The sequence below is a fragment of the Corvus kubaryi genome, unplaced genomic scaffold, assembly GCF_017639235.1.
Source record: "Corvus kubaryi isolate FWS band 111438036 unplaced genomic scaffold, C.kubaryi_AGA036_p1.0 37334, whole genome shotgun sequence".
Classification (NCBI taxonomy): domain Eukaryota; kingdom Metazoa; phylum Chordata; class Aves; order Passeriformes; family Corvidae; genus Corvus; species Corvus kubaryi.
Window position 1 is genome coordinate 5,519,936 of NW_024581108.1, and position 19,923 is coordinate 5,539,858.

At 39.7% G+C, this 19,923-nt stretch overlaps 1 protein-coding gene and 1 long non-coding RNA gene across 3 annotated transcripts in view; one reads left to right on the top strand and one right to left on the bottom strand.

The window, feature by feature from the left end:
* Positions 1 to 19,923, bottom strand: part of NTNG1 (netrin G1) — a 149,570-nt gene that overhangs the window by 49,551 nt on the left and 80,096 nt on the right. For both annotated transcript variants that reach the window (XM_042029994.1, XM_042029995.1), the window contains one exon: positions 7,357 to 7,529. In XM_042029994.1, coding sequence (XP_041885928.1) covers positions 7,357 to 7,529 — 173 coding nt within the window. The remainder of the gene's footprint in view (positions 1 to 7,356; positions 7,530 to 19,923) is intronic.
* LOC121665591 lies at positions 3,621 to 14,945 on the top strand. Its single transcript, XR_006016417.1, has 6 exons — positions 3,621 to 4,000; positions 5,557 to 5,694; positions 6,633 to 6,829; positions 11,267 to 11,777; positions 13,316 to 13,415; positions 14,194 to 14,945. It is a non-coding gene; the product is annotated as an uncharacterized LOC121665591 (long non-coding RNA).

Below are 19,923 nucleotides of genomic sequence, written 5' to 3' on the forward strand. Positions count from 1 at the left end.
TGCTGGGGACCACCACAGGCTGCGGGGTCATCCCCCCACTGCTGGGGGCCCCCACAGGCTGCGGGGTCATCCCCCCACTGCTGGGGGCCCCCACAGGCTGCGGGGTCATCCCCCCACTGCTGGGGACCCCCACAGGCTGCGGGGTCATCCCCCCACTGCTGGCCCTTGGCATGAAGCTGGTCTGTTACATGGCATGGGTTGTTTCCAGTCAGGTTTGTACTGAAATTTGTGAGTACTTTGCAGCAGTGAAGTGATGGGGACAGGTTAGAGAGATGAAGGATCAGGCCCATTACCTCCTTTTATGGGCAATTTTATTGAGCAAGGTATAAAGAGTAAATATCCCCCAAAAAATCCCAAAGGGATTGAATTTACATATATTCAGTTGTTAAACCAAAGCAATGTTCAGCCTAAATTATCTTCCAGTTGAAATCACTGGGATGGTTACTAATGGTAATAGATTTATAGAGAGGGGACATCAAGTAAAGCATACAAAGAAAGTTCAGAGGTAGGTACTGCCCCTGAGATGGCAAACATTGCAGGAGAAAGTCACTAATACTATTTATTATTTTTGACTTGACTTGAGGGTGGTGGTTTGGTATATTACATGTTCACTGTAAGTGCATCTAAATATATAAGCATTACTTGAGAGGAAAAAAATCTGCTGTTTTCCTTTCATATGATCTTCTGCATCTGCCCTGTAATTTTCTCATTTCCCCTGCTTCCAGAAATGGGTTGCTTTAGCTCTTAGCCACCATCGAGCTGGCTATTGAGATGGAAGAAAAAAGCAAATAAGATGCTAGCAAAGAAAGCAAGTTTTTGATTTTGTCTATAGTTTGTGTCAGTGTGAAATCCTTAACACAAAGGAAATGGATCAAGCTTTCGGTGAGAAGGACCACACTGCTGCTTCTCAGGGCAGGTCATACCCTGCAGACCCTCTTAGCACCTCCATTGTCAATGCCCTCATGTGCTTCTGCAGGACTCTTAAACAGGAACAAAACACAGAATTTTTCATAGCAGAGTCAGAGCAGGGATGTTAATGCCTCGTCTGCTAGGATATCTGTCCTGCAGCATGACAGCACTCCCTGCAGTGAGTCTTTCTTCACTTTGCAGCTCTTCCATTGAGGCATGATTGCAATATCAGATGCTCAGCATCAATTTCAGAACTTCTGAATTCTGTAGCAATTTAAAGCCCTGAGAAGCTCGATGATACTGGTGTCTTGTAATCCCTCAAAGGGACTGATCATTATGATCATAGGAGTAAACTTTTCATGTATTGTTAAACCTGTAGTCAGACAAAGGACTACACACAGTGAAAGAAAATTCTTTGGAAATTTCATGTGTTTCATTGCAAGAGCCCCAGAACTCCTGCTACCATTAATTTTGCAGCTGTTTCTCTGTAAAGATTGAAAAGTTTTCAATTCATAGAAAAAGAACTGCTTTGATGAAGCTTGTTATCCCTCACCTCTGCTTTCCCAAGCAGTATCACCAGAAATAAATGGGACAGAGGAAATGTTGTTTTATTGGGTAACATCTTTTAAAATTTGGACTTTTTTGTGTTATATTTTAGTGAGTCCAAACCAGTATTGAAAACTAACTCTGTCTAGAAAACACCCAGTGAGATCAGAGGATTTTTTTTTTCATGTAATTGTAACTTACTGATAGAATATTAGAAACTTCGAAAAGCCTGAAACTCAGACCATTTTTAGCACTTTGAATATCTTAAAACAGACACTTTGGCTTCCCATGCTGCTGCTGCTTAAGGACCAGAAGTCTCTTTCATTTCACCTCTTCACTGTATATGGCAAAAATAGAGTTGTTTGAAACCAGTGACGTATGGAAGCAATTCATTTCCCAGCAACAGATGTCATCATAGCCAGCACAAACAGCCAGCTCAGCAGGGTCATGCAAGAGGGTAGAGTGCTGAAGGATAATTTTTCAAGGCCTATTTAAAAAAAATACAGAATATTATTTATAGTGCATTGTTTTTAGGTAGGTACCTGCAACGTTTCACTGGCTACTGCACTAGGTACCCAGTTGAAGGAAAATGAGTTTATCGCTTGCAGATTTTTGCAGTTTTTCCTGACACTCCTGTTTACCTGAATGCTCTTGATACACTGCAGTTTTGCCCTCGCCACTAGGTTTCCCAGCCTTTTGTGTGACATGTTCCTGTGGCTTTATACCTCCTGTAAGCTTCATGGGCTAAGATTAATATGTAATATAAAATAGGAGCAATATGAAGCTTTGCTGTTTTGTAACTTGTTATTGATTCATATTTTCCTTTTTCTGTTTGAAATACATTGCCAAAAGCATCAAGGAGCAATATTTTATAACTTTAACATAAGTGTCCCATTCCTTCAAATTGAGTCACGAAGAAGGCACTGGAAAACTCCTTCCAGTTGCTTGGGAGAATGGGCCCTTAGAAAATGGGGCACTCTCTGCCTTACGAGTCTGCTTTGGCTGGAAAGCAGGATGTGTGATCCTTTCAGTTAGAGGGATGCTCGTTCCTTGGATTCCTGACAAGAAAGCACAACTTCCTGGCCAACTTAATTTATGCTGGTCCTTCAAGATGGTTTTGTGTCAGCAATATTTATGGGAAAAACTGAACATTGATGAGATTAACCAGTGCAGTTCTGGAGGTGCCATAAGTTTTGCCAGAAACTGTTTCTGTGGCAGCTGTGCTGCATGGATGCCTTGTAAGTCTTTTCCCATGCTGGGAGGTTTAAGGCTGTGCTGCTGGGACAGAAGCTGTATGATGGGAGGGGGACCCACTACAGGAGAAATTCAGTAAACTGACTGAGACTGGCTGCCTGACTCTTGACTGAAAAGAACCACCAATGTTTCCCATGTTCTGGTCAAGTCTTTGTTTCATGTTGAACTATGAATTAGGAAAGTCCTGTAACAGCTGGGAGGGGGTTTTGCTGAGTGTCAGGCATACTTGATACAGGTTATTGGTTGTGCAGGGACTGACACAAAGTGAGCAGGCTTTGATCCATGGCAGCTCAGTGCAGTCTGAGACAGCTCTGTCTGATGGAGCAAAGAACATAAGTGCTAAAGATGATCTAAACAATGGGAGGAAGAAAAGGGCTAGTGTTGTCAGACACATACAACTGCTGAGGAGAAAAGCTATCCTGTAATACGAAGTAGAGAGAAATTCAATAAGTTCACTTTGTGTGTCAAAGCATATTGCAGAAAAAACTATCTACAGAATGTGGCAGCACAAGGGAATGAATGTAATCACAAAATAGTCAATAAGATAGAGTGGAAATATAAAATAAATGCTGTGTGGAGACAAATGGAGAAATATTGTTAGTGCCAGTAAACAACAGAGTACTTGCTGTCTTTCACAGGCAAAGCATGGAAAAATGTTTTGCATTCTCCTGAAAAACTCATGATGACTTAAAATGAGAAGGATAAAGAAAACAGCTTTGTATCAGGGTTTCCGCTGTGACTACAGAATAATCTGGAATGGTCTTCTGTTTAACGAGCTGTAGCTTGAAAAGGTATGGTGGAGTCTTATTGGCCACAAAAAATGGCAGAAACAGAGCAATGGAAATAACAGAAGTTCCAGCTGGGAAAGATTTGGAAACAGCTGTTGAATCTGAACAAATTTCACAAATTCAGAGAATCTCAAGAAAGAGTATCTTTTTATTTTGTGAAAAGAAGAAAAAAAAATCCGAGAGTTTCATTTATACTGCTATTTTTAGCTGTATCTTATTTAAGCATAGTCATGTAAACTTCAAATATATTTAAATTTTAAAATAATTTTGTCTTAGATAAAAAAGATGGCCTTTGAAAATTGGAGGAAGGAGAAGTATCAAAGGGACACTGTATTACTGGATTATACAAAGTGCCCCCAGGGAACTGAAGTAATAAATGAAGGGAAGTTGCTTCTATCAGCATATTCGGAATTATTTCAGAATCCACACCTGACCAGGGAGATCATAACACCATGGTTGCATTGCTGACTACACAATGGAGATGGTGACATAAAGGCAACAAGGTAAGTGAAATTACATTGGCTGTGCCGAGAGTTTACCCAGTAATGCATAACTTCATATGCTCCAACACATGCAGCCATAAATCAGGAAGTGACAAAAGAAATGAAGCTTTTACATCCCATAAATGATTGCTGCTTGTAGCAAGGAGTCAGACAACCCACAAGAAGAGAAGCTGATTTAATTCTGAAGCAGTGCATAGAACATAATTCAAGAAGTAGTTATCAGAGAACCACTTCTGGACTGAAACTCAACATGCTTGTTGAGAAGGAAAAGGATACAAAAAAAAAATCCACTGCAGTAATATTTAACTTTGAAAGAGCGAGGAAATGAAAATGAGGAAGTTTGATAAAATAAAAGTGAAAAGAACTCTAAAAACATATGCAGGAAAACAGCATGGAAGCAGGCTGGAGACAAGTGTATGAGAGGCTCAGAATAATCATACATAACTCATCTCTTTTTTTTAACTTGTAAAAGTTAACTCTCTTATAAGCCAAAAAAAAAAAAAATCCAAACCAACACAAAATTGAAAACAACAGAATGTAATGATTTTGGAAAGATACCCTTCAGAAGTGTAAGTCTTCTCAATGGAGAAGATATAGGGAAAAAAGCATAAAATCTGTCAATTTATATATAAACCACAGTATTTTGAGAATCAACTTCCTATGGACATAAAAGTTAGTCATTATCTTTTGTTAAAAGAATCATGCTAGAAGCAGGAGGCCCAGAGAGAGAACTGGGAAGATAGGCATTGAGGTATAATGGTAAAATAAGGTAACACTATGACTAATTAATAATTAATTTAATATTGAGTAGTAAATTAATTGTTTTCACTGATGTTTGCAACAAAGATTCTCACATGCTGAGGAATTTTCTCGAAGTCTGTTAGCATCTGAAGTAAAGGGTATTGAACAAGAATTGCCATGAGGAGATGTTGCCCCAGGAAGTGTTTTAAAGGAACTCAAATACGATATTTCTGAACTAACTATTACAGCATATAACCTGTCATTTAAGTCAGCCTTGAGGCCAGAAGAAATGTTTTAACTGTGGTACAGTCTTAAAAAAGGACTCAAGGACTGATCCATAGGGTAACAAAATACAAAACAGACACATTTTTATGTTATTTTAAAAGAGCCGTGTTGTTGTCATGTTTAGAATATCGTGTGTAGTTTTAGCCTTACCAAATAAAAAAGTGACATCATAGAACCAGAAGAGAACAAGAGAGCACAGATGACCAGAGATGAAAAAGAGAGCACAGATGACCAGAGATGTGGCATGGTTTACGATAAGATGAAATAGATCAGGATTTGTCATTTAAAAAGGAGTGGAGGAGTGGGGAAGGTCAAGTCTATGTAATGATAAGTGGTGTAACAGATGTAAACAGAAGAGCATTATTCTTCCTTTCTTATCTAAGGAGGTACTGGCTTAGCCATAGAAAAACATTTAAGGCAAGCAAAATAAAATACCTTTCACTCATTCTCACTAAAATATGAAATGTATTGCCATAAGGTATCACTGAGTTCAAGCTTATGTCAGCTGGGTGTCTCTCTCTGTTCGGCAGCAAGCAACCCCTGCGGTGCAGCTCAGATAGCCAGTTTATTCATGGTAACTGAGAAGGTGAAGAAGAAATCCTTCATGCTTTTTCCTGTTTGCCATCAATTCCTGCTGCCAATCACTGCTGAAGTCAGGATTTGAGAGGGTAAGTGGAGTATTCATCAGCTCAAACAAGCTTATGTTTTCATTATGCTATCATCATCATCAACCCCAGAAATGACTACCTATTATTTGCAAAACGTTTTGATTTTTGATGGAACTGTATATTTGCTAAAACTCACTAATGTTCTAACATAAAGTTGTTTTAACAAGCCTCAGACACTCTTTCAGTAGGTGCTAATTCCACAGTTCTGTCTGGTGTGTGCTCAACTGACTGGGAATGAGGTAAATGACACAGCAAGCTGCATTTAGCTAAAATCAACCTGGTAAATCTCACCATATTTCCCAAACATAGCTTTAAAGTATTAATTCTCTGAGTCACATTCACTTTTTATAACAGGAAAAAAAGTGAACACTCTTACAAAATGTTTTTCCTTGCCTTTTGGAAGTTCATTTTTTTCTGCTCAGTAAGAATTTTATCATAACTTCATGCCCCCCACACTTCATGGTTTGTTACTTGGTCTATTACTCTCACATTTTACTTGATAAGGTCCTGCTTCCTATGATCTTAATTTCTGAGTTTTGATTCTTCACAGCTGCTGCTTTGAAGTCTTAGATAACATTCTGAGCATTGCACACTGCTCCTGGTTTTAAACTTTTCATTCAGCTGCATACACAGCTCTGTTTCTCTCAAATAGCTTTTTCAATAAACTGTTATATCTAATATTCTAAAATGAATGTTTTGCTTTTAATCAGGGCAAAACTGTGGACTCTTTTCTTAAAATAAGCTAGTAACTTCTGTCGAAAGGTTTATCCTCATTTTCAGTCCTTTCTTCAAAGGAATTTAAGTCCGTTACTCAGTTCAGGAGGATTCTGAATCACTGTGTATTTCATATATTGCATGAACGGGAGGACTGATGTTCCTACTTGTCTTTGTGCACTCTCTTTCACCACCGTGTTTTATTTTGATCCAGTCCTGTCCAGGACCAGGAAATGCAGCTGTCAGTAACTTCTTCCTTTGGATAATATGGAAGTGTGCTGGAATAGTACATATATGTGTTGTGGAGTGGCTGTTAGCTGGAATCAAGCAGATATAAAACCTCAGGTTTTGCCCTTGCTTTCTCTCTTCAACACTTGATCTGCAAGAGTACATATGAATCTGGACTGCAGGTGAACATCAGGTAAATGTGTCCCAACCTTTAGATCTTTAGTTATTAATATGAAAAATTTGGCCTTAATTTTCTTTTTTTCACTTTTTTTAAATGGATAAAAAAATGAGCAAGGACCTCATCTCACACACTGAGGTGAGAGTGTTGCCAATCTCAAGACAATAAGGATGTATGAATGGAGAGCTGAGGGCACCGTGGCTGGAGCAGTACTGCAGTTATTCACATTGCTTTCTCTCACTTGTGTGTGTTTTTTATGTGAAGAGTCCTAATCTTTTCACTCCTTAGCCCTTTCTCTGCAGTGTGCAGGGATGTGTCTATGGATATAAACATGTGGTTCTCCTGGAAGTTATTTACAACCATGTGAGAGGAACAGATGAGGTATACTTACAATTAGCACTTACAAATTGACACCTTGTCCAATTATACACGCCGAGTGATAAAGGAATGACAAACCTCTGCAAGCATTAATCTTCCTTCAGAGTCATGATATGGGGCAGAATTGTAATAACGAAATATCCTTATTATACAAAACTACTTACAGATATTAGCTGTGCCCTTAGGTATAGGCAGATAAGAACCTGGGCTCCATGGTCGGCCCTGGTAATTCTTCTTGCATTTTCCACAGTCTGGGCCCGTTGTGTTATGCTCACATTCACAAAGTAGTCTTTTGTTTTCTTCTTTACAGCCAGTAGCGTGAAGGTTGCACTTACACCTAATTTTAAAAGGCAAAAATAAAACAAAGTGGGATATTTAGAGGTGAGGTGAGTTTAAGCTCAAGTTTTAGAAAAGCGTGTCCTATGGCAACCACTCGATTTATGTGTTGTGCCTGCAGTATTGTTCTACCATGAAAGCATGACATGACAACACATCACTGCAAAGAGCAAGTTGCAGGATCTTCAGCTCACACAGGTCTAAAAGCAGAAATGTCACCAAGACTCCAAGATGCTGAATCTTTTCTTGTGTTCACTAATGCAGCTCCACTGAGAGCAACTAAATGATTAATAATTTTTACTATAGACAGGTCTATAATCTTTCAAAAATTCAAGAGTTACTATTCTCAGGAATAAAACAAGTCCTCTGCTTATGTCCTTACGGAATCTGGTCCAAATTGGGCCCTGGGAGCCTGAGAAAACAGACTTCATTTAAATATCCTCTGTAATGCCACACTTCAGTAGCAGGAAAGCTCACTATAATGGTGTCTTGCCGTTCTTGTTCAGCAAGTACTGTCTTGTTCAGAAAGGAAATTTCTTTTCCTGCTTTAATTCAATATAGCTGTAGTAGCTGAAGGTCAGACAAAATATTTTGGTAGGCACATTTAATTTTACTTGGGAAAGAAACCTAATTGAGCCTTGTGACAAAATCATTAGATAAACCAGATTCTGCATCTGGTCTTAGAACAATTGTATTTTCCTTGAATTTCCGTCTTTTCCTGAAACTAGGACACTTACAGAATGGGAAGTGAGTTTCATGAATCGTAAGGTATTTTCACCTCTTTCCATCCCTTTCCAACAGATGTCAAAACCAGCTAAAGTCTATTCCTGTTTGGGGCTGGAGAGAAAACCAGTATTTAACGACCTTTCCTGTTTGTTTTCCTAATGACTGTACATCTAGTTATTTACAGGGTTCTCATGTGGGCATTTGTCACCTGTTCCATGCAGTGACCAATAATTAGAGCAAAACATCACACAGAATGGCCAAGTGCAAATTAACAGCTGTCAAGCTGACTTCCATTTGGAAGGAATATGACCTGAAGCAATTGGCCACATACATATATATCCCCAGGGTAAAAGAAGCTTGCAGTTGTCATAAGTAGCTGTTGGAGAAAACCCACAAGAATATGTAATACAGTAGATGGTGGAGCATTCTCCTCAGTGCTAGGAATTGCTGTTATTTGAGCAATGCTCATTCTAAAGAGAAACAGGTTCAACACCTTTGAAATTGAAATTACCAAAATGTATTCAATATGCTGGACAAGAGAAAGAGAGTAATTTTTACACAATTTCCAAAATATCAGTGCTTGAAGAGTAAATCAATTGTGAATTTTCAGTGACTAGCCACTGCAGAATGGAAGATGCCTGTCTGAGCATCAGTGGATGACATCTGCCTATTCACTAGACATTGAACATTTTGGTAAAGGGTACACTATTAGAAAAAGCCATGGCTTGTTTTACTGTCTACAGGAATATGAAACTGGAAGACTCCAAACAGGAGACATATACAGTAAGAACAAGACTAAAAAATAGAGGAGAAAAGCAGGAGAGACTGTCGAGTAACTAGAACAAATTAGAGGAAGAGACTGGATTTCTGTCAGGAGGAGATTTCTGTTTTATTGTAGGGACTCATCAGTGTCAGAGGCAGCAAACTGATCTAGGCAAGAAGAAAAAAAAGGTTGATTCTGAGGGAAAGCTGTAGTACTTAGTGCTCTGACAGGGTGCTGCAGACTTGTCGGGAAATGAGGTGGGGAAGATAAAGGTATGTCCATCTGCTTATTGGTGTAAATATGCACAGATCTTTTAACCTGAAAATAAAGAACAGTTGTGTCACAAAACCTCGTGCAAAATCTCTTTGCACTTCTTAGATGCTGTGCTTGTCGTATGTTCCTGAGGAGAGACTGACCCTTCCTTAGTTTTTCTTGCATGGGTAAAAGTCTTGGGTGGACTCTGGCCTTCTCCATCTCCTCTGCTTCTATGCCTCTTCATACTATATATATATATGCAAAACATATGCATATATTTATATGTATGGATGCATACATGCACACACAATGCAGTATAATCTCACTATTTCCTTTTACTGCCCACTTTCCCTAATCCCACAGTGTCCCACCTCTTTACAGGCTGTCTCCTCTCTTTCCTTGTTCCCCGGGCAAGAGAGCATGGGCAGCACAGCTCTGCTGCCTGTTCTGGTGCCCAGTTTTTTCATTTCTTAGGGCAAGATTGGTGCAGAGGAAATGCTTCTCAGCCCAAGGTGCTGCAGCACACCCACACTGGGCAGCTGTTCCGGGGTGCACATGGCAGCTCCAGCAATGGGCAGGGTTCTGCACAAGGCATCTTGTGTGACTTCAGCCACCAAGCCCCACCAGACAGAGAGAATGGGACATCCTGGAGGGCTGTGTTTGGACCAGATACCGGCAGCTTTGCATGAAAACAGCAATGTGCATTTTCTTCTAGAAGTAGCTGGCAACCTCCTGTCAAATTTTAAAACCCTATTAACTGAGATTTAAAACCAACAGCCCCCATACGGGCATTCAGACTAAACACACACAAAATAGACAAAGTAGGGACATTTTAGCCACTTAGCTTCCTAAATGGCAGAATTGCTAAATGGCTTTTCTTGTCCTAAACCAGTAGAATAATCAAAAATTCATTCAATCAATGCCTTTATGGAAATCAACTTATTTATATGCTTTATATGTATTTTTGAAAGCTTTCCTAGCAGAATTACCCAGAATACTGCATCCTGTCTTAAAAGAAAATTCCAAGTAATAATAAAAAACTGAAAAAAACCCCCCCAAACCAAACCCCAAAACCCCTCCACACACACACAAAAAAAAAAAAAAAAAAAAAAAAAAAAAAAAAAGCAGTGGGAAGAGACTGTAGCCTTCTAGGAGTATGATTTAAAGAGAATAAGAGAAACAATAAATTTGATCACTGAGAAAAAATAAAGGGCTGATCTAGAACTTTTCTGGGCAGAGGACAGTCCAAATCTAATGTTAATAACAGCAAAAAAAGAGCCAACAATGGTTAATTTCCAAAGAATCCTCAGAATACTTCAAACTTAGCTGTGTACACTTTCTAAGGAGAAGAAGGTATGGAACAAATGTGGTCATTATATTTTACTACTAGACTAGGTAAAAATTAAGGTTAAAAATATATTTATATTAAAAATGTCAGATTTGACTTACTGAGAGTTAGTTATACTAGGCACAAAAAAAAATTTTTAAAAAACCCCCTAAACCCAAACCACAAAAGTGTGGTAAAACTTTGCCTTCTTAGTGTATAGAGAACAGAAATGTTGGGTTTGGCTCATGATTATCAGTGTTATACAAGTATGAAATAATCTGTAGATAATAAAATCTGAAGAGATTGAACTGAAAGTCTTGTTGATGTCAGAAACTGTATAAAAGGAGTAAAAGAGTGGAAGCATAAGTAAAATAAGACATTCAGAAGACTAAACCAGAGGCTCTGATCCTGCATTTTTTTTTGTTGAAGCCACTTGACAGATCTTGAAGAGATTGATCATGATTTCCACTGCAAATCAAGGATGTAGCTCAATAGTGAATGTGTGTAAAATGCAGGCAGTGCTAAAACTGCAAGAGAATAAAAAGCATCTGTAGAAAGCAAACTGGAGGGCACCGTGTCTGGGGAAAACCAAGCCAATATCAAAATCTATGGTGTATGTGGAGAGAGAAACAGGGAAATAATATTTCATATGCTTTTATCTTTTTAGGAAGGCTGCACCAGGAATTGGGCAGTCTGTCTCAGGGACCTCATCAGAGTGTACATATGCACAGTCTCAGAGACTTCTGCAAAGAGAAATGCCTGTTGTGCTTGAGGGACAGACTTCTCTGGATGACTGAAAGAGGTAAATGAGCGTAGCGGGGCTGAGAGATGACTAGAGTACAATAAAAAGCTGCTTCTATTTGCAGGATAGGCAGTAAGGGAAATAGAAATATTTAGGGTTACAGAAAGAAGGCTATTTTGGTAAAAGTAGCACCCAGACGGACCATGAGAGAAGCACTCTTGCAACGAGATACATTGGATTGTCAGCGGTGTGAAAACAAAGCAGCAGAGTCTGGACCTTAGGAACTTCAGCTGTCAATAAGCTGAGCACCACTGATGGGGGAGCTGACTTGGGTTCCCAGCAGATCACTGTCAAGATGTGCATATCAGCTTCCCACAGAGGATATCCAAATGGATCTCTTTCTTATGGAAGATTACCTTTCTTTTCTACTCCAGAGGTAAGGAAATATTTTGTTACTGTATATGAATATCCATGGTGATAAATTATTTCTAAAAATCCTAGGTCCCATTTGTAATTTCATTAAACACTTGCTTTGAAGGCTGTTCCTAGCTATTACTGCTTTCAATCTGAGATATTAACAAAAGGTCTAATTACATTTACATACAAAACACATTCAACACAACATTTCCCATAGCTTGTGTTGACGCTTCCGTTAGCAGAATGTGGTGGCTTTGGCTGCTTGTATAAGAATGGAAAAGATCTGAAAACCTAAAACTGGTTCCACCTCCTGTGTACCGAGTTCCATATTATCCATAGTTATTCCATGCCTGTCTAGTTTCTTGAAATCCAAAGAAGAAAGTTCAAGTCCTGTACAGGGTATTATGTACACACACCCAGAAATGCAATTACTGGGTAGCAGTGGGTGGGTAGCAGCTGCTGGCACACCAAGTGGGTTTGTCTGTGCAGAGAAGGGATGACACAGGGAGCTGTAATCAGTACAGAAGGTTTGAGAGCACAGGTTAAGGTCTGGTGAACAGAAGAGGATCTGTGCTGCAGCCTCTGCACTGCACTGGCAAACAGCTTAAGGGCAGAATTTCATGTAAGGACACATCAAATGTTAAGGGCAAAGTGCAGTTCTGAGATACAGTACATGCTCACTGTAAATGGCATTGCTGAGGTCTAATGCTTGTACGACTTTACAGAGAATGACTGAAGTCCATGATTACAAATATCAACAAATCCATGGACAATTAGGTCACGTATGGAGAGATGTGGGCCTTGAAATGGCTTTCTACCTGAAGGGAAAAGCTGTCTGCCATTTATATCTGGTGACAGTTTTTGCAGACTTTTTTTGTTATTGCTCCTGGTGGAGCAGCTCTGTCAGTTCTGAGCTTGTGGAAGTGAATGCCATGGCCCCACACTACTTGTCTGTATTTGGAAACTTCCACCCTGATGTTTCTGCAGCACAGTGAATATCCATCTTTGCAGTTCAGCCTGTGCGGACTCTCCCTGCTAAGCAGCCTGGTTATACCACATGCAAGAACACATTTCCCTCAACGTGCAAATTCAATTTTGAATCACTGGAGATTGATATTGCTGTCCAATGCTATAAACCCTAATTGTGTGGGAGAAAAAATTTGTTTTTCTGACCACTCATCTCTGACAGACTCATTATTTTGTCATAAAGCAATTGAAATGATATTTTTGGCAGTTACATAAGGCCCAGGAGCGCTCTGGCACACTGAAGGAGCAGTGCTGTTGTAGTGGGAAGCCCTGGGTGCACTGTGCTCCTCACAGACTCTATTTACATAGAGACAAGTGACATTAAAATGCTGTAAATATCACTAAGGTAATTGCTAATAGCGTGCTGACGCTCTCGCAGGGGAGTGACAACCAACAGACTGGGGGCACGTGAGGGGATCCTTGATGTTCACGAGATCATTCATGAGAAAGAAAGACAAGAGAAGCTCTTTGATACATTTTTAACGACTAGCCATATGTTCCTCACTTAGATACATCTTTGAATCATTCTAGGTCATCGCCAAAGTTTAGAAGATTAACTTGAAACCAACTTGGAAGCCTTCTGCACAGACTCTTCACTTTTGCATGCCACGAGTCGGCTCCCTGCTCCCAGGTAAGCAAAGCCTGAACTTGCAGAGGAGTTGGCGTGTTTGCTCTTCACATTACTGCCTACACAACGTAAAATACCATCCCCACACAGTTTTAATTAGGCATTTTAAAACACTGTTGGCAATGCTGGGAGCCTTAGTCAGCTCCCCAGTGCTAGCAACTACTTCCAGCACCTTGTTACAGTTGTCCTACAGGACTTGGCTGCGTTTATGATGACATCAAACATGTTAAGGCTGTCATCTACATTATGCCTCTCAAGCTTACTAATGACCTTGAGGCAGCTTCACCAGGGAGATTTAGTTTTCTAATGTACTGTAGACAAAGATGAAAATCCCACATTACAAATACATTTGAAGTGATACCTCAGCCAGGAAGGAGGATGAGATATAAGTTGAGAAAGCAACAGTCAAATTATAAACACCTTTAAAATATACCATGAAATCTTTTGAAACTGAATCATTATCTTTCAGGTTTAAAAAAAATTTTTTTTTTACTCTTTATGAGACAAATTTATCATAAGTTGAGAAATTATATATACAGGTAAGTTACAAAACCCTTGCACCATTGAGTGTATGAGGTAAACATCATTACTTAGGTAAGTCTGGTTATTCTTTAATTTTCTCTGACAAGTGAACACGTTTTCATTGAGGCTCATGGTCTCAGAAACACCATGTCTGCTGAATATTATTATTCATTATATTATAAGATTTTTCCATGTCATGTCAAAACCCCAATGTGTGCTGGTCCTTATCCTAATCTCCTAAACTTAATGGATTTTGCAGGGATAAAACAAGTATAAAGGATACTGTTGTGAAGAAATAAAATGACTGCTGGCCAATTTATTTCTGTGGGGATGCAGCAGACACACTTACATAAAAGTGGCAACGAGATAATTACTGCAATCTTGGCTACCAGTGTTCACTGTAAGGACTACCTGTCTGAAGAAGTTCTGAGCTAAAAGGGTCAAAAACACCTAAGGACAGTTGACAATCAGAAAATGGCATGGATTGCTGTGTGCAAGTAGGTCTGCTGAACACATGTGCCAGCTCACATGAAGCAAAAAAGTAACTTCTATTTTCTATTCATATTTTTTTGAGTCATATGAATATCTCAGGTCCACACTGCTGTATGGAATTGAAATCCAAAGAGGGCACTGCATCTTTTTCTGGACATTAGGAATAAGACCCCTGTGGTCTGGTGGTAAAATGTAGCCACTGTAGTGTGAGTAATGAAATGAGAGTCCTTTTTTTCATGTGTTTATTTCTGGAAATGCATTTGGTCACCAGTTTTTTCTCCTGTCCTTTTCCCTGAATTTATCTAATACATCATAATCTCTCACTGAAAAAAAGATTCCTTTGTGGAATAGGGCTACATCAATAATAAGGGATAAACAAATTCAATAATAACAAATATAACTTTGTATAGGTAAATATATTATTCTTTCATTTGCAAAGCAAGGACTAATGTTGGATCAGGTTTTTAAGCTTCTTAAATCTGTAAGTAGCTTTGTGGTTAGAAAAGAAGTTTAACCTGTGCTCAGTAATCCTGCTGCACCTTAGTACCTTAGAATCCAGAGATTTACAGAAGCCTCTTCAACTTTATTCTTTACTGTTTCGTTTTCACTGCAAAATTTGGGAGGAAATTGAATTAGATTCCCACAGGCAGTATGGAAAATTGGGGAAAATAGCTTCTTATTCTCCCTCAGCTGAATATAATGTATCTAGAGGGGAACAGCAAAGCCGAGGCACAGAGAGCAGGTTTGCTTTGCTTTCTCAGTGGCCTACTTCCAAGCACTTTGGAGAGCTTGAAATTAAAAAAGAAAACAAAGTCCAAAAGGGCAGCATAATTCCCTTTCCCACAGTCTCAAGGCTCACAGAAAGCTTGCAGGGCATGGAATTGCCCACTGTTTGCATTAAGCCAACCCAACAATACGAGTACGCAAGTGCTGAATTTAAATATTAATGTGTTTATAAGATTTACTGTGTTCACATGCTAGTAAACATTTATATATACTGTCAAGTAAATGCTGGCCATACAAACAACTACAGGATCCCTACTGATCAATTTATATCTCAACCTGTATTTGACTAAGATTGATTATTATCTGATAGATGCATACTGTCTTGCTCTAGAAGCAAAATACCGAGGCAGGTCCTTCTGGCTTTGCTTCTCTTTTTCTCTTGCCCCTTGCAGACACAGGGCCACAAGTTACCATACCTTGCCAAATAAACTGTAAATGTTTCTGAAATGCAGTAGTTTACCAGATGACAGCCTTCCAGACAAACAGAGGCAACTGAAAATGTTGCAGCCTAGACCAACAGCACTCATCACAAGCACAGAAAGGAGGAGGCAGTAACCTGAGCAAACACCTCAGTAGTTAAGCATTTATAACTGTTCTGATTTTGTGGCTGGATAAAAAATGTCACTGACCAACAGATATGAATATATTCAGGCTTTCTTCAGTCTCTTAGATCCAAAGTGTAAAAATAATCCACTGATGCTTATGTCTAGTAGAACAGAATGGCTAATTCTGAGTTATTTCAGTTTACCACATTAAAAATTACCTATCCTTAATATTAAATACTTTAATAAACTTAGCCAAGTGGAATGGACACATGCTTTTTCTAACTTTGATTCCATATTCTCTAAGTGTTGAAGTGGAAATAAATGTCTGAAAATATAGCTGCTGTTAGCTGCTGTAGAGAACTAACTTGCATTCCCTTCCTAAACATTCATTTTTGCTTTTTTGTTTCAGAGGTATTAGTGTTTATGGAAATGTGTCAATAAAGAAAGTGATTATAAAATCTGCTAGTTTGCCAGCAGCGTGTTCTGCAAATACTTTCACTGGTGAACATGCTCTGTCAGATTCTTAGCCGATGTAAATCCATCTGGATGCTGTAGATTCAGTGAATTTATGTTCGTTCACACTGCCTGAAATGAAGCCTAATTTGTTGCCAGCTTTCATTCATATTATCCTAGGCTTGGCGGCTGTATTTTTTAAATAGATAATGACAGATAATCTTTTTATAATTTTCAGTGGCAGGTGCAAGACCTTGAATAATGATGGGATGGAAACTGGGAGCCAGTGGAGGATAAGGAGCCAAGGTGTGATGTGCTTAGGGACAGAACTGCTGACAAGGCAGGATGCCAGTATTCCACATCGTTTCCATGCATCTATTTTGCTCTAATCTTTAACCTCAGAAATAGGAAGCTGTTCTTACCTACATGAAGGATGCCAAATGGGAACAAAGGCAGTCATGTCTCTCCCATGCTTGATCTTCATCTTCACAAGAGGAAGCCAAACCTCTTGTGAAGATGAAGATCAAGCATGACAGTTTCTTCCAGTGCTGCCAACTCGTCATTTAACACTAGTGATTGTTTTGGTAGATTCCCAGACTACCAACCAAGAACTGAGAAAAAGCAGCTGATGTAAACTCTAAGGGCATCAGTGTTACAATTAGTTTTGCTTTTTCTTTCTCTCCCACTCGAAAATTTCGTTCTTTCTCACTGGAATCCCTTTGGTCTCACCTACTGAGTTGCTGTACTTCACACAGCAATTGATGTCTTGATACAGGGATGGGATGACAGGGCGGAGGGGGAAGCAGGTGTTGCAGAGGTACTACACTGCTCAGGTGTTCTGAGTTGTTATGATGTATCTCCTGTTTTTATTGGTTTGCTCTAAATATAAAGAAAAACTTGGAGATGCTAAAAACCTGAATAGCCTCAGCTCCCCTTAGTGTTATATATCAGAGAGGCAAGTGGCACTGGGACAAGAATCCATCTCTCTCACCCAGCTGGAATAACACAGTCTGCTTGGCAGTACCGTGCTGTTATCTGTCAGTGCAAAGAAGTTAAGGAGCAAGTTATCTGAGATTTGACAACTGCTTATTGCCATCAGGACATTAAGAAAGAAAAGCTTCTGGTATTTTAAATTTTTTGGTGCTGTCCAATGTCCTTCTTAGCCAGTCTTAGTTTGCCATCCATCATTGAGCAGTTAGTCATTATCAACAAGTCAATAGACATGAAAAGACACCCAAAAACCACGCTCATGTTAACCATGATAATACTACCAGGCAGAATGTAACCACTGTATTGCAGCAATTGTAAAAGTCCGTACCACAACCTGCTAGACTGTTAAGACTGTGGCTCACAAACCTCGGATGAAAGGTGCAGCTATATATCACTGCAAAGTTTTATAGTTTGCAAATTTAGAAAGAGAAGTTAAGAAATCTTTAGGAGTCACTTTTTCTTCTCTTTTTTCCTGATACAAATCTGAACACTAGATTTGAAACTCCCGGCATTGTGCTAATGTGCATCACCACTATTAAGTTTATTAAGAAATCCATTGTTCTGGGTTTAATTTAATTAGTAAGTACCAGTCTTACATCTGCTCAGCAGCACTCCCAAGAAAGATGCTCTGAGATGCTAGTTATTGCACCAAACTTCCTGTCTTTATTTGTAAGTAGTATTTCACAGCATCAGCTGCCAGCTGGTCCCAAATTCTTTTTCCCAGCACAACACTGAAAAGAAACAATTTGTTGTGTGGGAGGTCATTTGTTGTGTGGTCATTAAATTACCATCCAAGTGGACATGGTTTACAATACCATTCAGTAATGTCATTTAACTATCTGCAATGGGAGAAATTTTATTCTTGCATGCAGTAATACCCCAAGTGAGCTGTTACAAATTTGTCTCTATGATTGATGCAGGACAGACCTGGCTGAAGCAGAAATATCTTTACTAGCTTAGAAAAAGACTCAGGGCGTAGCACCTATTGTGTCACAGTAGGGAATAAAGTATATTTTGTCAAGAGAGCAGTGTTTCTGCTACATGAGAAACAAGCAAGGTTAATTTCATACTGATTTTGGTAACCTTTGGGGGACTTTAATAGAGAGAAAAGCAGCATAAAGATATCCATGGTGCGCAGAGAATTCAACACCAGGGAAACCAGCTCTGTGAAGCCGTACATCTGCTGCTCTTTTAAAAAGGTTTCAAAGCACTTCTGTTTAAGAGACTTCCCAAGGACTCATTTAAAAGCTCAAACGTGTCCCCAGTAGTCACTGCTGTGAATGGTATATATGGGAGACTGGGTATGGGCTGCAACTGGCTGCCTCCAAGGGACAGAAGATACGCCTTGTGCTGCTCCAAGCAGTACTGCAGGAGGAGCAGTGGATGTCCTGGGCTCACTGCTGTCCTCGCTGGCAGAACCTCTGCACCCCCGGCAGCTGCAGAGCTGGGAGGGCAGCACCCCTGCATGTAGGCACAGAAGGGGTGCAGAATAGCCCACCACACACACACTGGCTTTTGGACACCAGGGAGCACCTGGAAAGGTGAGACCTCTGATAGCTTAAATGCAATGAATAGCTAGGTCCTGCTCCTACTGCATCAGTAACAAGAAAGGTTTTCCTGTGGGTGCTGCTATCAGGATTCAGTGAGAAACCTCCCCTTCTCATTCTCTGCCAGGCATCTGTTATGACCAGCTCTGCTTTAAAGCCCTCTTGTTATGTTTATGTCTGTAGGTGAGGGGATTTTACAAATCAGAAAGTCCTGAGGAGACTTTCACCTCCTGTCCAAACAAACACAAAGACCAGGGAAGAATTTTTTTCCAAGAGGAAGATAAGAAGATGAGTTATATTGGGAAAAAAGTGAACACAAAGCAGAATCATTTAGGGAGCCTGTCTAACCCTGCCAGAGGTACTGGTTCAACCCAGCTTGTGGCAGCTCCTATGGCTGCCCTGAGTGGCCAGGAGCCATGCAGGATGTGCAAGGATATGGAGCCGGAGCAAGGGAAAGGAGCCAGCAGGAAAGCTTCAGCAGTTAATCAGGAGACTTCTCTTTGAAAACAGCCAGAAAGAAGCCAGACTTTTCTCCAACGATAAAAGGTCTATTGAACATATCCTTGGTTTTTTGCTATGTATGTTGGCCACCTTTGCTTTAGGTGAACCACCAATACACACAACCAGCAATAAAGCACACCAAAAAACAAAGGCTAAGTTGTCTTTCCAGTTAAGTTCTGTTAATATTACATATGACCTAACAGTCCCTGAGAAGCCCAGGATGTAAGTGCTTTAAACAGACAAAATTAGATTTCCTTTCTTTTATCTCTCTTGTTTTACAGGAGATGTATTGGGAAAAGGTAAAGAAACATTGATAAAAACACTCTTATTTTCAATATCACCATGAGGTGCCTAGGCACTGTTTGGCCATTTAGAAAAACCGCTGGGGTAAGTGAGGGCGTAAGTAGAAATGTAATTCAGGTGGTTGCCTTTTGAGACTTCTGAGAATCCAGACATGAAAACTTTTGGCATATGATTTAGTGGCCTGTCCTCTTACTGGATATTTTAAAATGATAAATATCTAAAATATTTTTGAATTGTGCAGACACAGCCTAGCCAAAAACTAATGCTTGATTCTGAAAACTAGCTTAACATTTCTCTTTTCAGGCTTATACCTTCACCTCATCCGCCCAGAAGCCACTGCTCAAGGTTTAGCGCTGCAACCACTTTGAAAGG